The sequence below is a fragment of the Zosterops lateralis genome, assembly GCF_965231275.1.
Source record: "Zosterops lateralis genome assembly, chromosome: W".
In the NCBI taxonomy this organism is placed as follows: Eukaryota; Metazoa; Chordata; class Aves; order Passeriformes; family Zosteropidae; genus Zosterops; species Zosterops lateralis.
In genome coordinates this window covers 19,963,913-19,982,119 of record NC_139801.1, presented here as the reverse complement: position 1 = coordinate 19,982,119, position 18,207 = coordinate 19,963,913, and the positions used below count along the sequence as shown (strand labels likewise).

Here is an 18,207-nt window from a genome sequence, read left to right as displayed (position 1 = left end):
GAGCTAATCAGTTTACCAGGGTCTTAATTTCTATTCTTGCCCCTACTCCCCCCAAAAAACCCAGCCTGGCAGCTGGCACTTACTGGACATAGTAATCATTCCTGATCAGAAGGAAATGTTGGAGAATTGACAAGAAGTAATTTTCAGAAGAAGTATCTTTCACCATATTATGCAGCAGATGAAATACTTCGCTCACATCAGTGCAAACATTGTTAAGAAAATACAAATACTTAAAAAACCAGAAATTTAAACAGAAAAACAAACAAAAGACCCAAAAATCCCACTGCAGCACAGAGCAGCCACCCCACTGAAACACAGCTCCCCAGACATTTCCCATATTGTTCAAGTAAAACCCCTCCAACACTTTGAACTCCTATCCTTAGCAGGAAAGATGATTTTTCCACTAAGATTGTGCACAGAATTTCTGTGCCCTGTTTAACAATTAGGACATGCTTCATTCTCAATCAGAACAATCACACTATAGACTTAATGTTTTAGAATCTGGTAAAAATATTACACACAAAGCTCTGTTTCCACTCCGAGCTCAGCCAGGCTATTGGCAAATACACACTGGTCAATCATTCTCATTTCCTAACAATGACCCTTACTTGTAATTACCTGTTCTGCAAAGCACCAACATTACAGGGGATGTTATAGTCCTCCCATTGATTGCCTCTACCTTCCTCTGCTTCCTCCTAAACCCTGCAAGCAGCCATTCTAAACTTAGGTAACTTTGAGTTTCCTGCTCCTTCACAGCTAGAAAAGGCACACATCTGAAGTGCTTCAGAACCTATGAGAAATTTATTTCCTTTTTTTATCAAAACTCATTTTTCTTCAACCTTATGATCTTCCACAGGTATAATTTTATCTCTTCATGTATTATGAGACAGATTTTAGCTTAATAAATGTTATTTATGAAAAATTAATTCAGTTCCCAATGACTTACATTTGACATGCAAATTTAAGCACTAATTATCTAAATATTTTCTAACAAAAAAAGCAACTGGAGAGAAATCTGCTTGACAAAGTCCCTGGTAAGACGCATAACTGAGACAAATAACCTGCACATAGAGCACTGTAATTTCCATTTAATAAAGTTCTGAAATGACACAAGTTATAATAGCACTTCCTTAAAGGATATTCCATTTCAGCTTTGATATCACTGAGACGATGTGACAGTTCAAAGTGGTCTTCATCTTTGTTCTCATCAAACACTCTCAGCTGAATATCAAGCTCATCATTTTCCTTATCTTTCAAGGCCTGTTTTTCAAGGTAGAGTATATCTTAATTTTTCCTTTTTTAAAGCAAGAACTCCTCCCCTTGAAGGATTGTATCATGACAAAATATAAGACATTAACCTTTAGAACAGAAGCAAGTTTTAACTCAGTGCCTGGGCTTTTTTAATTATAATGGTTCAACTGAGAAAAACTAAAGGCAAGATATCAGCTCACAGAGCAGGTATGAGCTACAGAACAAACAAGACTTCCAATTGAATCAATTTCTCTTAATGGGACATAGCAGTTCCTGCTTGTTAATGTCGGAGTTCCTTTAAAAAAAAACACGAATTGATGTGAGCTTAAGAAGCCTAAAGAAACGTAAAAGAAGACTTGCTTACAATTTCTGTTACTCAGTTAACCTAGACCATGGCATTAAAACATCCATAGTACAAGGAAAAATACAGAGGAGAAAAAAAAAAAAACCACCCACGCAAGTCAACATATTTGGGGCAGAGGAAAATGTGCTTTTCTTTTAAGAAATACAAGGACTTGTCCTAATTCCCATAAGAACCAATTTTAGCTTCCTACCAGCCAAAGTACATGAAAAAAAAAAAAAAATTCCTTCCCATCCATTCAGGGGAACGCAGTCCATGACTGAAATGGAAATTGGCCTGGATTTGTCATGAGTGGATGCAGCCATCTGTGTTCCCCAATACAGCAGGAACTTGTGCCAATTCCAATGCTTGAAAAGCAGAAGAGGAGGCTCTGAATCTGAACAGATTAAGAGCCAGAGCTCTGGATCCCCCTCCTGACTCTTTTTCAACACATTGGCTGTTCAACATTCTTAAAATAGACTGCTATCACCAAATATTAATTGCTTTTACACTCAGATCTCTATGGCAGATGTTGGTAGTCTCCCAAGTTTTTTATCATATTATGATTTGTTACAATTCAGTTTCTTTTCTACCTAACCCACCCCATCTTTAAAGTTTTTAAGCATTTATTGACTCTATAAAAATAGCTTTCAATAGATTAAAAAAACAAAAAAAAAAAACCAAAAAAAAACAACCCCAAAAAAAAACAACTTGAGTTCTTGAAGCTTTCAGATGTTCCACAGCAAATAAAGCCAGTAGATCATATTAATGTATTTACATGATATAAACCCTAAAACTACACCTAAGAAAAAGTAACATCACAGATCAGAAAGTGTCTCAAGGCTGAATGAGCCAAAAATGGAAGATTTTATTCCTGACAAATTGACAATTTGAAACTTCACATCTTAAAAGTCATAGTAGAATAAATTCTGTTTCAGACAAATATAAACAGGTACCCTACTTTCTCTCATCTTTTGTAAGAAAGTGATGAGTACCTTAAATATACCTATTTTTGATGTAAGCATCAGAATGCTTTCTTGGTTAAGAGCTACAAATCTCTCCTCAACTCAGAAATATTCCTGTCTGTGCAGCTGCATGAAGGCAGACATGTAGTCTCAAAATGAATTTCTGATTTGATTTTTCCTTAAAACGTCCCAATGCATTCACAGCAGGCAGATTAAAGAAAAACAGATTTCACAGAAAACAACAGGAACAGTATATACACAGAAAGTTAATCCAAGATTGGTTCCACAGCCAAATTCACATTCACCACATGTGCTTTGAGCTCATGCAGAATTTGGCTACTCTCATTTAATTTCTAATGTATTGACTTGTTTCAACTATTATTCTGGTTTATACAGCACATGAGAACTTGAATTTGTAACTTTGCAGGCTGAAAGCAGATTTGGATTGATAATCTGACCTTCTGCACTCCCAATCCTTCACATCTGCTGTTCTGGTTAAACAGTTTGGTTATCTTCAACATTCAACAGTGGACAGTGATCAACCCCTGGATACAAATTACTTACAGGCAATATTTTCTTCAGGCCACAACGTAAAAACTCATTTCTCAAGTGTATCCTGAAATCAAGATCCTCAGGAGATGTAACAAGGGCATTGATGAGCTGCATACATGCTACCTGTAATCAGAAATACAGAATGAAAATCAGTACTTTCAGTCACTGTTTCAGTTTAATTATAAAACCAAAGAGATAGATATTATTTATTATGCAGCACACATGCAACACTTGGGTTTATTTTAGCAACAGTAAATACTGCTCTTTTTCCATATCAGGATGCTTTTGATGTGTCAAAATAGTACCATATGAATGATCATCACAGAATAATATCATGGGATGGTTTGAGTTGGAAGGGACCTTAAAGCTCATCCAGTGCCACCCCTGCCATGATAGGGACACCTTCCACTATCCCAGGGTGCTCCAAACCCCATCCAACCCGGCCTTGGACACTTCCAGGGATCCAGGGGCCTCCCCACCCTAAAGTCATGCACTAGTTACTCCCAAACTAAAGTTGCCCATTGTACCTCCTTCTCTTTCTCCTCAGTATCCACCAGTTTGAAAACAAACTGGTTCTACAATAACTCAAACTTAAAAAAACCCACATCAGAACCACCCAATAAACATCCATACCCAAATTAGCCACATCACCAGGTGTTTTTTCCATTCCTGCAGAGCACTTCTACAAAATGCCTGAAGTCTCAGGGTAGTAGCTAATGTTTTAATTGAACAGCTGTGCATTTTAATTGATTTATTTGGAAACAAGTAGACAGCAGCACAACACCAAAAGTTCTGACCCACATTAAAAGACTAAAATGGGACTCAAGGGAAATACCAAGTTTGGTAAAAGATGCTAACTGCAAATAGAAGTAGCTTTAGAGTAGGATTAAAAAAATCAATAGCTGCAGAAGAAAAAATCAGATAAAAAGCACCTTCCTGTTTTAATTACATTCACTATTTAGCTTTAATAGAACACCTTATGGAGTGTCAAATTTCTATTAAAACACCCTTTCAAAGACACTCTTGCTAGAGCTGCATCTTCAGATAATGCAGTATCATCATTCTTGCTTGAATGATTCTTATTTTACTACTGACATGACTTAACAAGCCAAAGCACATGTCCAATCTGAAATTAATAGAGAGAAGAAGTGCCATCTACTCTGATTGCTTCTGCCAGAGAGACTCTCCCTTAATGGCTTGTGTTAATACATTGCAGCAAAGAAGGATCTTGTCAGGAACAAGGTAATGAGTCTTGCAATTGTGCCTTCACTGAGGTACCAGGGAGCTTTGGGAGGGGGAGGCAGGCAGGAATGGTGGGTGGTGGTTGTTTGCCTTAAATCAACAAGGTCTTGGAGTAGGAGACAACTCCAGAATTAATTCTTCAGTGATAGCCCTATTAAGATTAGAATGTCATTTATAGAAACTTATTGGACATCATTAACTCATCAGCTCTGAAACAAGAGGTGCTGATAGTAAACACAGCATTAAGGCAACTACAGCTGATGTGTATTTGAGCCAAGACTGGAAAAAGGCATCCCAAGGATACCCGCCCTCCTGCATTTTTTCATATCTTTCAGCCAAGATAGCTAAAAATAAATTTTAGTACAAAATGTGCATAACTACTGTTATTACGAGAAGGTAATAAGTCAAAGTCATCCTTTATTAGGCTATTCAGCCACATGGCCTCTATGCAAAAATGGCAGTACCAAAAAAATCCCAACCAATCCCAATTAAAAAAAGCTTACATCTTAACACCAACCAAAACTCTGGTGCCCACAGAACATAAAAACCTCTACCCGTGGACAAATAAGCAGCAATGAACATGATCTAAGTCATTACTTAGTAAAAACCCCTGGCACAGATTATTTTTTATTGTATAAAAATAATTTTGAAAGCTCACTAGATTACCCCCAGAGAAGCACTAGTGGCTGATGAAAGGCACATGTTGAACACATACAGCAAGGAATGCAGTCCTTGTTGACAAAAGTACCAATAATATCCTACTGCACTTCACTCATCCCAAAAGAAATCCTGCCAAAAATGGGCACACCTGCCAGAATTAGCATTTATCTGAATATTCAAGAGGCCACAGGTACTGCTGCCTAAAGTACCAGCACTAAGAAAAGATTTATTACCTGAACATGACACCTGGAATCCAAGGAAAATATATCACTAATTATTCTCTTTACTAAGGTCAAGATTTCTTAATCCTATTTTTAGGACAGGAAGTGAGTTCCTTGGCCTCCCATCACTAACAAGTAGAAAACCCAGTACCAGTAGGCCACGGTATTTATTTCTCCTCTTTTATTGACCACTGGATTAATAGCACTAAAAGATGTTCTGTGTAAATTAGATATTTACACAAGCAATACACAGTGCTCCAGTCTTCCACAGCTGAAGCACACAGAAAGGCAAACTCACCTGCAGCTGGATGAACTCGTGGTTCTCCAGGCCTTCAACAATCTGAGAGAAACGCTCCTCCCTGCTGTGCCTTTCAGCAGCAGTTGTTATAGCACCTAAAAGCTTGTCCAGACTAAGAGAAAGACAAGCTGTCAAAAGAGCACAGCACAGCCAACTTGCTCATTTTAAACATACTCAGCCCACTAGTCACACGACTCAAGACTTTAGTGCACTGAGTTTAAATGCATTTATCTACAGAAAGTTGAAAACAATCCAAGAACCAACTGTTAAAAATGTCTGCAAGATTAATGTTGAAATAAGAAAAGAAGGTGAATAACTATATTATTATTTCAGCCAAGCAACAACCAATGAGGGGGGAAAAGTCCCTACCTTTGCAAGACTGTGCACTTGATAACAGCTGACATGTTTAGCATCTGGAAATTCTAATAAATTGTCCTTTCAGAAATCAAAATGTTTTAATCTATTTATTGCATAGAAGACATGAAGTCTGCCCATTTTAACCTTCAGTAAATAAACACAGTGATGAATTTACAGGAACCATATGCCAAGTGATTATCTTTGTTTTAAAAATCTCATGGGCAAGTGCTAAATAACTTGAACTGTTGCAAAGTCCAGCTGTAAATGTAAACTTCTTGTTCCTGTGGTAGAGAGGTGATTTGTCCTTTCAGACCTTTCACTTCAGCCACAGTGTGTAGGTCTGCTCACCTGCTTTTCTCTGATTTAATACTGAATTAAGGCAACACAACGGGTGGAGTCTCTTCAATTTTAAACCACATTATTAAAGACTTCACGGTGACGTTTGTTTCACTGACAACTTTTCTCACCTTTGTCCAAATTAAAAACTCAGGAGAGCACAAAAAAAAGCTTCAATATCTAACTTACATGTTTTCCTCTCCAACAATGCAGATAGCAGAAAGTATTTTCACTGTCTCAGTCATCATGTGTGGTTGCTTTGGATCGACTGCTCTTGACAACAGCAAGAGACTTCTTTCATCTTCTAGAATCCTTTGCAAACCGTACTAGGAGAAACAAAAACCTCATGGTGAAAAGGTGGTGTTTGCCTTAGATACTCATCAGCAACTTAAGATCCTGAGGAATTCTCCCAACTCCTCCCACCCAGAGGGGGTTTCGCAACACTCCAGGCCATCATTGCTTGTGGACACAGGTCAGTGTGGCAGTGGGTTGATGAGTGCTAATAGTTATCCTTTGCTGATATGTTATGTGTTAATGTTGCATAGTTCATGCCCTGTTACCCCTTATTCTCCCTATTCTTAGGACCATAAAGCTGTTACCTGTCAATCTTGTTGTTTACATGGCACCTGGCCCTGCCAGTCAACCAGAGACCTCTCCCAGTGTCTGGAAACTTCTGGGAAGAGTCCTGGGTGATTGGTTAGAGTCAGAGTTTCCCCCTCCTACAAGTTATATTATGCACCCTGAGTCCCTGTCATTGGTCCCCATGCTCTGCCCTCCCATATGTTCCTTTGCCCCCTTTAAAAACTGTAACGCTCAGGTGCTCGAGGTCTCAGTCTCCCTGTTTCTCGGAGCCTCGGCCCTGAGGTGGAATAAACCTCAGTTGCTGTTTCATCGGAGGGTCCTGTCTCTCAATTCACCCGCGCCTTAGTAGTGACTCTGCTTCACTGGCTCAAAGACCCCTGAGTTGCAGTGGTGCCAGGGCTGGCCGGAGCCAGCAACACCTGGGAGGAACCACTGCAGGTCAGTGTCCCCAGTCTTGCATTTGAGGCTTTCTCTTCACAGAGAGAGATTCAGCTCCTCAGAGGACACCAGGACCTTTTAAAATCAGTACCCACCAAAAGACAAATCAGGTTTTATTTTCTACCTATATCTGAAACACCTCAGAAGTATGAAAAATCTGCTTTTCTCCCACTTCATTAGACAAGCTCTTCTGTGAGATTTTTCTAAACTGAGTAAAAGTAATTATAAGTAACTTTTATGCAGTTTTATTTGCTGTGGAGGATACATAAATACAAGACTTCAGATTTTGCTATGAATAAAGCAAAATTACAAGTTTAATTCATCAGCTTCTAGAAGGTACTCATACTCTGTAAATCTCAGTAACCTGTGTTAGAAACAAATCAGCTACAACTTAACCTAATCATTTACCCATGACCTATCAACTTAAAAACTGCAGCTAAAAAGATATCAAATCCTTCTCAATTTAAATCAGGTGAAAAGTACATTATATTAACAATCATGTACTGAAGTCTGAAGTTGGAAAGCTTTTTTTTTTTCAATTTCTAAGTAATTCATTTCCAGATTCACTTATTTTAAATTTACACTATCATCCTCTCTTTATCAATTATTTTACTTCCAAAGATCAACAGTGTTTAACAAAATTAAGAAAAAATGCAGAAAGGTTCATGAAGAAGATTCTCAAGAGAAGTTACACTAAGTTTAAGATCTGCATTTCCAGAGTTAAACACTGGATATACAAGCTTTCCTTCCCTCTCCAACATTTAACATGCCATATACATCTTGAACTCAACAAAAATCAGTCATGTTAGAGGTATGTGACTTTAAAATAATACTTACTTTATTGTTCATAAATGCTTTGAGGCACTGGATAAGTTTATGTTGATTTTTCTTATCAATACTTTCTTGCCTTGAAAGGAATGAAGAAAATCACATAAGGAAAATCTTCACAACCTCCCCATCCCTCCCTTCAAATGATCCAGGTCCTTACTGTTTCTTGTCCAGAAGTTTTTCCAATGCATCCAGCAGAAGTCCAAGACCTTCATGTCCAAAATTGTTAACCCAGCTGGAAAAAAAAGCCCAAATAAAAATGCTTTTAATTATTTCTTAATCAAATGCAAAACTTGCAAAGCTATTTCTCTGTTACTGCTTGTGCATCCCTTCATAGGCTCCACTTTTGGTCTCACTTTCTGAAAGATCTTATCAGCCACGAAGGCAAACAGTTCTAACAAGTACAAATTACTGAAAACCACAGTGAAAGGTGAGGAGATATTGCAGACAGCTGCAAACATTGCACTTATCCAGGGTGCTGAGAACACTACTCTCCTGTCAACAAGCATTAGCATAATTACTCTGGTTTCAAAAAAAAAACCCAAAGCCCACAACTCTCCTGCTTAGCAAAAACAGCATAATGAAAACTACTACAGAAATTGCTCTGCTTACCTGACTGGATTGCTGGTTAGAGACACTCTCAAAGACTCCAGGCAATTAAGAAGTTTTTCATCTGAAATTCCAGATCTCAGTTCATGGATATATTCTTGTGAGGACAGGGTACATTCATGCTTGCTGTTTTTTAGTCCACCCTATCACAGAAGGCAGAATGCTGCTGAGTGTTCTAGTGATCAGTGTTTAGATGATAAAACAGAAGACTATTAGATCCATATAAATTTTCAAATCATAGTACAAGTATTCAAGACACCTGACTTGGATTTGTCATCAGTGTTTAACAGTTTTGGTTTTATATCACAAGGATAACTATTTTTGCTGGAATCTTTTTCACTTCTTTGAGTAAAAGTACATGTACTACAAATTGAACATAAAATTTAATACCGTCATTCAGCTGTATTAAGATATTTAATGAGAATGTATTAAACATCTACTTCACAACACTGTATTGGAAACAATCAGAGAAACAAACAAAAAAAACCCAGTTCATGCAACTTCACGAGCCAATTTTTTGCTGTACCATAGTCCATGTTTGGCCCCTAATAGAGATGTCTAGAGGACCTTGTTTGCCACAAAAAAAAAAAATCATATGGGAGATTTGACAAAGAGCTCTCTCCTGCTGAAGTGTCACTACAGAAGAATAACTACTTACACAGTATTTTACTATTAAAATACCTGAATATCAGTTTTTAGAGCTATAGTATTCAAACTCATGAACAAGACAAAACATTTTTCCAAAAAGTACAACTAATCTTTTGTACAGCTCTGACAAGTTGCAGTAGGCTTATCTCAGAAGAGTGGTTTTGATTCATTTGCAGCTCCTAAAGCTCCTTAGCTCTGAAGGGTCTGTTGAAGAGAACCTGATAAAGATGTCATGGGTGTAAAGACAATATTAAGTGCCTGTCCTAGAAGATTTATATGCATTTGGTTTTAATTGCATCACTTCCACTACAAGTATTCAAATTGTCTCTCACAAAGCTCCACTTCTGATGAAGTTTCTGGTTTGCTCTCTTCAAATTCTTACCATTCATTTGCCAAACATACAATAAGTATGGCTGATGACAAAATGACTTGGCTAAACTTAATTACTTTGACCTAGCCAGATTCAAGGCACAAAACAGAACTGAGTTCACAATATACTTTCAGATTCAGAACAAAACCAGGACAGACTGCGACTGCAGTGAGACATCAGGGTCCTCTGCAATGTGTCAGCTTTGAGTATGTTCCTTGCAGACACATGCAAAGCACCTTTAGCTGAGCATCACATGTCAGGTACACATCAAAGGACCAAGGCAAAGATGAGTAAGAAGGATATAAAGGGACTAGAATCAGTCACCATCAATATCCTAAACAAATAGATGCTCTTACACTGAAAGAAAAAGGACTAAATGGGTGGGGATTATCTTTATAAGGGTAGAAGCTGCTTGTGAATCAGGTTAATATATCCAAAAGTCATCAAAATTCAGAAAAATCCTCACTCTGAAGGAACATAAGGTAAAGAACTAGGAAAAAGGAATAGCTTTATCCCACCCATTGGATGGATGGGAATCAGAAAAGATTTTATGTGTAACCAGTGCATGTCATCTACACAATATAGATCTAACTGGGCACAAATTTTGTAATTTCAGCCATTCCCCAAATGGTACAAGAAGAGAACAGAAATGCTGCTGAGAGCCACAAAATGCACAGAGATGAGACAATGGCAACTTCAATCAATGCCATTGCCTGTTCAGCTAGACCCTGAAAAGCACTCTAGAATGCAAGATGGTGGTTTTTCCCAAGAGATGAGTTTGTCCTTCCACTGCAGTCTGCTGCAAGCTCCAAAGGAGATTCCAGCTCAGACTGGGGCAACCTCAAGTCTTTGCTACCCATTGTTTTGTACTTAAACCAAGGTGAAATCTTGCTGCCTCTTCTTTCTGTGCCATCCAGGCCATTGGTTAAGCACCTCTGCTCTGCCTAGTCCCGTTTTTCAGAAGATCCATGACTCCCTCAAAAATAGATTAATAGTTCAAAGAACCGGCAGCGTGCTCTGCTAAGGCTCCTTCCTTCCCATGGCTTGCAGGACAGGCACATTTCTTCACTGGTTCTTTGAAAAAGTACCTTTAACTGCACAGCAATAATGAACCAACTCCTCTTCCTTATTTTCCTCCCTCTTCAAAATGGATGGTCACTCAAGAAAGCTCATAAAAATCCATTCTCAAAATCTTTCTGAGAATTTTCAGCTTACCAGAATTATTTTCTGTTATTCCCTGCAATCAGTCTCAGTCTCAATCCACTCTTACCTCTAGCCATGCTAACGCAAATGCTGAACCAGGTGGTACTTCTTTTATTTCTCTATTCAAAGACAGTTTGATTGGATTACTATCTTTAAGTATTGCTATGCCTTCATATGGATCAGATTTTAACACAAACATTTCTCATTTAGTTTGAGGTATAAGGTCTCAGTAAAAAATGCTTTACAGAAGAACATCTAATAAAGATGAAAGCAAAAGTGAAGCAGAAAGAAACTGAAGAGGGTTGGGTCCCACATCAGAATGTTTAGAGATTAAATCAATGCTTAAGAATGGAAATCTTAGAAATTACTTTCTGACCAGTCACCTTTACAGTGTTACAATTAAGGCAGAAAATGATTCATTGATGCCAACTCAAATGAGAGCCTGCACCACACAGCAGTTGCGTCAGTGGTAAGGATCCTATGCAAAATTCAAGTTCAAGCTCCCAAGTTCCCATGAACAGGGAAACCTCTTCTCTGCAATCTCTACAACTCAACAGCACTACCAGGAACATCCCAAAATTCCTCTCCTCCCTGATCACAGTGAATCTGTAAATCTTCAAGGAAATAGCTCCATGTGCTGGCAGAAACAAACAGTTCCTAGAGGATGAATCCTGGAAGAAGCACACAGAGGTGCAAGCGCTTGTTAAGCAATAATGCGCAGAAGTCATACTCCAGGGACAGCGTTTCTTATTTTAGTATTTAGCAAGTTATTTGCACAAAACCATGCTTTTAATGCAGAGCTGTTCTTGCTCTCTATCAGACCCTGAACTCAAAGGCATGGGGAAGAAAACATCTTAGAATTTCTCCCCTACCCATTGTGAGAATATCAGCTTCCTTTATAAAATAACCTCTTCACAAAGCAGCTGCTGTTCAGGCTAATTCACACCATAAGGAAATTACACAGCAGCAGGGATTATTTGAAACTGGTTTTAACACACTGAACTGGAAAACTAATAATTTGGCCCCTCAAAAATCAAATACCTTTAAATACATAAGCACATGGAAGGCATTTTCCTCAGTCACAGAAAAACCAATAGTGTGTACAGAACTAAAAAGTACTGGTGAACATAAAAGTCTCCTTAAAGGCCACTCAGAATAAAACAAAGCCAAGAGCAAAATATATAAGAATATAGTGTGTAGGATAAAAACCTAACTACATCTGAGGCGATGATTAGACAGTTTTAAGTCATAGATTGTTCTCTATTATTTTTACTACAGAATTTAATTACTGAATATGACCCAAGTAGAAAGCCTTGCAGTATCTGATAACATAAAATATAGATGAGTCCTTAATAAGAGAAAAGTTATGCTCTCAGTGATCTCATCTTAAAATTATTGATCTCCTATCCTCTAAATTAATCTTATTCTCACACTGATCTGCTGAAGTTGGCATTTCCAAGAGAAGCTACGAATAATAACAATTAGGACATAAAAAATTCCACATCTAAACAGAATGAAGTAAGCCAAATACTGTCAATTTAAAATTTCAAGTGCCTGCCTTCAATAAAAAGCAAGACAAGCTTAAATTATATTTGTTGCTCACAATGAAGAGATGAGCTTAGTGAGTTTGAAGTATTTGGAAACAGACTCTTGAAAACTTGAAGAAATCCCTCAAAAGTGTTAGCAATGATCTCATACTGGTAAGATAAACATGACTGAGATGGTTGACAATTATTTTGATAAACCAAGGATTCAGTTGTGCCCACTGAACTTTTAAAACCCAGATAAAAGTCAAAAATATTCCAGCCTAATCTCTAAAAAGGGAAGTTAAGTTCATAAGAGAAAACAAAACTCTCATGTTCGTACTCACCGGAACTTTACTTCCGACTATCTGCATGCAGTGGTCAGCCAAGAGAGGTTATTGTGTAAAAAAGATAATAATAATACATAAATAAACACAGCACAGTACTTAGTACAATGTAGTTACGCACACATTTTTCAGTGTTTAATCATTAGTAGTAATTACATTCTTTTATTGCTTTATCAACCTGTTTAGGGATTAGAGCTTCTCAACAGGAAAACAGCAGCTCTACGGCAGGAGCTACAATTTCAAATTCTTATGTTCTGCTGCTGAATTGTCAGTACTTGACACATTTACCAACAAATAACTAAATACCTGTCTTGATGGCTACATCTTGAAAGATTAAATATGCCATTTGTTAAAATTATCAGGTCAGATACTTTATATATGACACTGAGAACACACTAATGGCATACTGACTTCCTTGTATGTATAACAACTGCTTTTATTATGGAGCTTTTTATCTGTTTAGATGATGTCACCACTGAATTTAATTAGGTTTTTGTAATCAAAAACATAGCCTACAGTTATAACTCCAACTTGCATTTCAGAAAATTTCACATGACATTTTCATTAAACTGCTCGATATGGATACTTTTAATTACATGGATAATTAAACAGTGATTTTCAGAATGCCATCTCTTTACCATGGAACAGCATCTCTGTTCATGAACAAAAAGTTGACTTTCCCTAGAGGAAACTGCAGGAAGGCAGCATATCTGTGCCCTGTTCTGTCACCCTGCACAAATGGCTACGTTCCTGGGAACACCAGGACAATAGACATCTGCTCCAACAGTGCAGCCTCTCCTCCTCAGCTCACCTGCCGCAGTCTGACAGCAGCCAGTTCATTGAATAACCACTTATCTGATCACCAGCTGGTTTGGTTCTGAGATCTGAATGCGACTGTATCTGTTCAGCCTCTACCTGCTTCATTTTCTACTCTTATCTCTTCTGTTATTCCTTTAGGAACTCTTTTGGAAACAGAAGTCCCTGCAAGTCTTTCACAATCAACACTTCTCTTCCCAAAGAAGTTTCCTCTAGAAGCACAAGAAGGGATTGCCATCACCAGACAATCTCTCCTCCTAATTTACTATCTTCTCCTCTCCACCAATGTTCAACTATTCAGTACAGCACAAAATGTCACCAGGTTCAGCTCTGAAACGGAATTTCAATCCTTCACCAGTTCTCACGTATAATTTCCATGGTCAACAATCTTTCTTTTCAAGTGAGAGAAGGAATGAGAAGCACAGAAAACCACTTCCCATGAAAGCATCCAGCTCAGCTTCTACATGTCCTCCATCCCCAAGGAAAAACTTTCTTCAGCCAGTGAAACTCAAAGATCCTTTCTCAGAACTCTGAAGACAAGTGTTTCAGAAAAGCATGGTCAACATGCTGCAGACAGCACACAGAGAAAATGCAAGCACCAAATCTAAAATAATTTGGCTAAGACAACATCGGCAAATGAGAGTGATATTTTCACATGAAGGGAGGGAGCTCAAAAGCCCAATTAAAACAAACATGAAATGAACTGCGAGAAAAGTCACATCAACTTTTAAATGTGTTTTGTGAGCTCTAAGCAGAAGGTCCAAGTATTTTCAGTGTAAAAAAGAAGACATAATTATCTGAGACAAAAGAAAAAGGTAGAAAATTTAAAGACATCGTTTTGGATGCAACCAGCATTTTCATGGAAGACAATCCTGAAGAAAAGAAAGTTTGACAATTCATGATGCAGTAAAGATTGATTAGGGCTTGAATTCATTGAGCAGCATAGTAGTTGCACTAAACAGAAGATGAAATTACAAGTAAAAATGAGGTTTTGTGCCACTGTAAGATCCCAATCAAGATTTTAAAATTAACCTCTGTATTTTAGGGGTTTTTTTTAACAATCAAGATGCTAGCTATTTAAAGTTAAATTAAGATAACACACTACAGAAAGGTAAAGTATATTTCTGAAAGATTCCATTCAAATGCTCTGATTCAATTGCAAGGAGGACATACTGAAGCACACAGACTTCGATATGAGCTGTTTTTCCTCCAGGAAAAACACTTTGCAATGTGTAAAACATCTACACTGGTGCTGACTTAAGCCCAAAATGCACATTCACGTACAAGGACCTTTTAGAATGACTTGGTTTTAAATTGTTAGTACATTTGGACAAATATATTCCCAGTTCTGTTAAGTTTCCCATGCTGTAGCAGACATGGGGAGCAATGAAATGCAGTAAAAATTCAGCAATGAGCCATGCAATGGCAGCCATGCTTGCCTTAATCAGCTGCATAATTCTGAGGTTTGAGGCAGCTACATTTCAATAGCAGTGTACATGAGAGACATCACCATTGTTCAAGTACTTTATGGGAAAAAATGCAAATACTTCCATTTCTACTGCTTCAATAAAGTATTTTTGCATACTAAGAAAAATTCCAGATTTCATATTGATCATCAAGTGAAGATAAAACCCTTACAAAGCATAATTAACAGTTCCCAAGGACAGTCTAGCTCATGGTTCATAACATTCACTGCATAAGCTTGAATAATTCTCCAGTAATTTGTACATTTAGTTAAACTATGCTTTAAGCACTGGATTCCTTCCAGCACACACTAAAGGACTGTGGATTTTGTTTAAGATGAACTCATGCAGGAACATCACTCCTCTCAGAACTTAAATCACCATTATAACACAAGCTTTTCCTCACTGAAGTTTATAATGTTTCATGCATGGTATTTGCATAATAATTGCATGTCACTGTCATCCTAATTTTTGAAATTTAACTCCGCTGAGCTGATTTTCAAGGTTAACAAGGGACAAGTCAATTGTACTGCTTGCAGTCCATGCTTAAAAATTCCTTAGGCAGACACCAACATAATCTTTACTTATTTCTCTATTTGCCATAGTTAACTTTTAACATGCACAAAACATTGCTGGTGTATTTTATAACTAATTAGTACAAGTAGTTCAACTGCAGAAAATAAACTGAAGCTCTTCACTATTTGAAATTGTATTTCTCCACCCCAAAAATATTGGGGTATCCAATCATTTCCTTAAACTTCTTGCACCCCAAAGATGACAGACTTCAACAATTCTGCATGAAGGGTTAATCAATCAATTAAATTACAGAGAATAATCAACATCAATGAAAAGTCAAAACATTTTTTTTCTATTCAAAATGTAATTTGAAACTGGTTTTAAGACCATCTTTTCACTAAAGGAGTCTAGTACATACATTGCTACTGAAACCACAAAGTCAGAAATTTTGGGTACCAAAAATTCTTAAGATAAACTGCACAGAAATATGCTCAGGTTCCATCCATGACTCTACATCATTGGATTTGCAATTTCTTATACTTTCCAAGAAAGGATCAAGTTTTTACATTGCCCAGCAAGGGAAATGCAAACTAACTGCTCAGATGGAGCTGCAAGCATTTAGAAGTGTGTTAGTAAGCACACAATTTTTCATACCATGCTTAGATAAATCCAGACAAAAAATTTCAAGTTTCAAGCTTGAAAAGCCTAAGACTCAAAGTTAAGCTCCTTCCTCAGGTGTGCTCTGGAGAGATGACCACTTACAGATTTGGCAGTTGCAGAAATGTACTGGACAACCATCTCACGTTTTGTGCTCAAGTCTTTGTCTCGTAAAGGAGCTTTACGTTCCTCATTCAGGTTCATGTCTTCCTGCAAAGGAACAGACCACAAAATATCAGGAATAACGTATCAGAAATTTTATTAGTCTTTGTTCTTTTTAAGCTACTTTTGTTAAACAATTTTCAAACAAACAGAAGTGACTTTTTCCCAGTTTATCTGCGTGTGTTTGATTTTGCCCTACCTGATTTTCACATTTAATTCTGTCACCTCAAGTGTTCACTGCTTTTGAGGCTTAGCCAAAATGTATATTGCATCAAGGGTAGCTAACATTTGTGAAATTTGGCTCAAGAAGTAAAACTAGAGGACAAGCACAACAATTCTACACCTCAAATTGATGCGTAAATGTCAACTCTTGTGATGTTCTTGTGTTATTAGTGAAATCTTATTACAGTGGACACCATTCCTGCATTATCTAATCAGAAGGTTGTAATTACATGGATTATTAGCTTGTGGAAGGGGTAGAGGTGAAACTGTTCCAACTGATGTATTTAAAACAAGCCTAAAAGTCAAAATGCTCTTCTAGATTAAATCTATTAAGACACTTCTTTTAACTTATTAACTGATTAAATACAATGCAGTCATTACTAGTCATGACTAGGCTTGCCATTAAAAGTCAAAGTAACTTCAGACTGGCACCTAAGAGTAGTCAGTGTTCCTGCAGTAACTACTGGTGAACAGCCTTGTCACAGAACTGTTGGTTCTCTGTGAGACAGACATATCAGCTTCAATTAACATTACCTGGAAAAGGTAAAAACTAATCTCTTAACAAGCAAAGCAAGCAAGAGTTAATTAACACTTATCCAATCCTTCAAAAGACATTCACAGCTCCACTGAACAGAGCAGAGCTACCCAGTGGAACAGGACAATTCTCTCTCATAGCCACATCTTACCATCATTTTTTCAAAGAGATCCATAACTTCTTTTTCTGATAAATTCATGCAGCGCTCATCAACAAGTGCCTGGGCATGTGGGATCTCACTAATGGAAGGCTGAGTGTCAATAGGATGCTGAATGAGAGGCTTCTCTCTTTTCACTGCCGATTTCCTGAAGCTTGTGATTCTGTCACGCTGCAAAGACATTCAAAAATAAACAGAAATAGAAACAGAAAAATAGTCAATTACATGGCAGCAATGCACATGTTTTTAGTTAATTTAAGCAGCGGAGTTAAACTGAACTGTAAGTAAAAATACTCTAATATTCAGATTACTTTGCACAGAAAGACAATAACATATAAGGTAAACTCATGACAGGTCACATGCAAAAAGGATTTAAATATTTCTCCCTGATCCAAAATTGCACCAGCTAGGTTAAACTCTTAGCACTTCAAAATCTTCAGCTCATCTTCTCCCATTACTCTCTAATTATCCTGATAGTGAATAAATATGGTACCACAAAGGTAATGAATGTCCAATGCTCCTTCACCTGAAGAGCTATGTCTTTGGAGGACAACTGAAAAAAGCAGTGTTAGGAAGGAGATACAAGTTCATCAGGCTTATAAAAAAATCCTGCTAAAGTAAAATAAAGTTTGTAGAGGAATTAATGCTCCAAGCATAGTTCATAACTCTTAGAAGAGTTTTTGAGTAGGAACTCCTGGAATTAGTGCTGAGCTTTAGAAAGCCAGGTGATGGATTGCTCACACAGAAGCAGTCACCCATGGTTAAACATAGCCAGATGGTGGAAGCATCAGACACTGCCTGGGCATTCTCTGGTTAGGGCTGATACCAATCCCCACCTCCTGGGCTGTAAGCATGCTCAGTTACTGGGTTAATATTGGAAATAACCAGCACCTTCCCTTATAAGGCCAT

The 18,207-nt window shown here is 37.6% G+C and overlaps 1 protein-coding gene across 11 annotated transcripts in view; it reads right to left on the bottom strand.

Moving 5' to 3' along the window:
- Window positions 1–18,207, bottom strand: part of LOC310922121 (protein diaphanous homolog 2-like) — a gene marked incomplete at its 5' end in the record, with an annotated part of 248,534 nt that overhangs the window by 212,345 nt on the left and 17,982 nt on the right. For 8 of the 11 annotated variants that reach the window (XM_083882510.1, XM_083882507.1, XM_083882514.1 and 5 more), the window contains 11 exons: window positions 84–200; window positions 1,142–1,260; window positions 3,121–3,231; window positions 5,530–5,641; window positions 6,412–6,548; window positions 8,080–8,149; window positions 8,231–8,305; window positions 8,683–8,822; window positions 12,771–12,791; window positions 16,328–16,432; window positions 17,293–17,469. In XM_083882510.1, the coding sequence (XP_083738636.1) occupies window positions 84–200; window positions 1,142–1,260; window positions 3,121–3,231; window positions 5,530–5,641; window positions 6,412–6,548; window positions 8,080–8,149; window positions 8,231–8,305; window positions 8,683–8,822; window positions 12,771–12,791; window positions 16,328–16,432; window positions 17,293–17,469 (1,184 nt within the window). The remainder of the gene's footprint in view (window positions 1–83; window positions 201–1,141; window positions 1,261–3,120; window positions 3,232–5,529; window positions 5,642–6,411; window positions 6,549–8,079; window positions 8,150–8,230; window positions 8,306–8,682; window positions 8,823–12,770; window positions 12,792–16,327; window positions 16,433–17,292; window positions 17,470–18,207) is intronic. The other 3 variants (XM_083882509.1, XM_083882511.1, XM_083882508.1) reach the window with 1 other exon arrangement.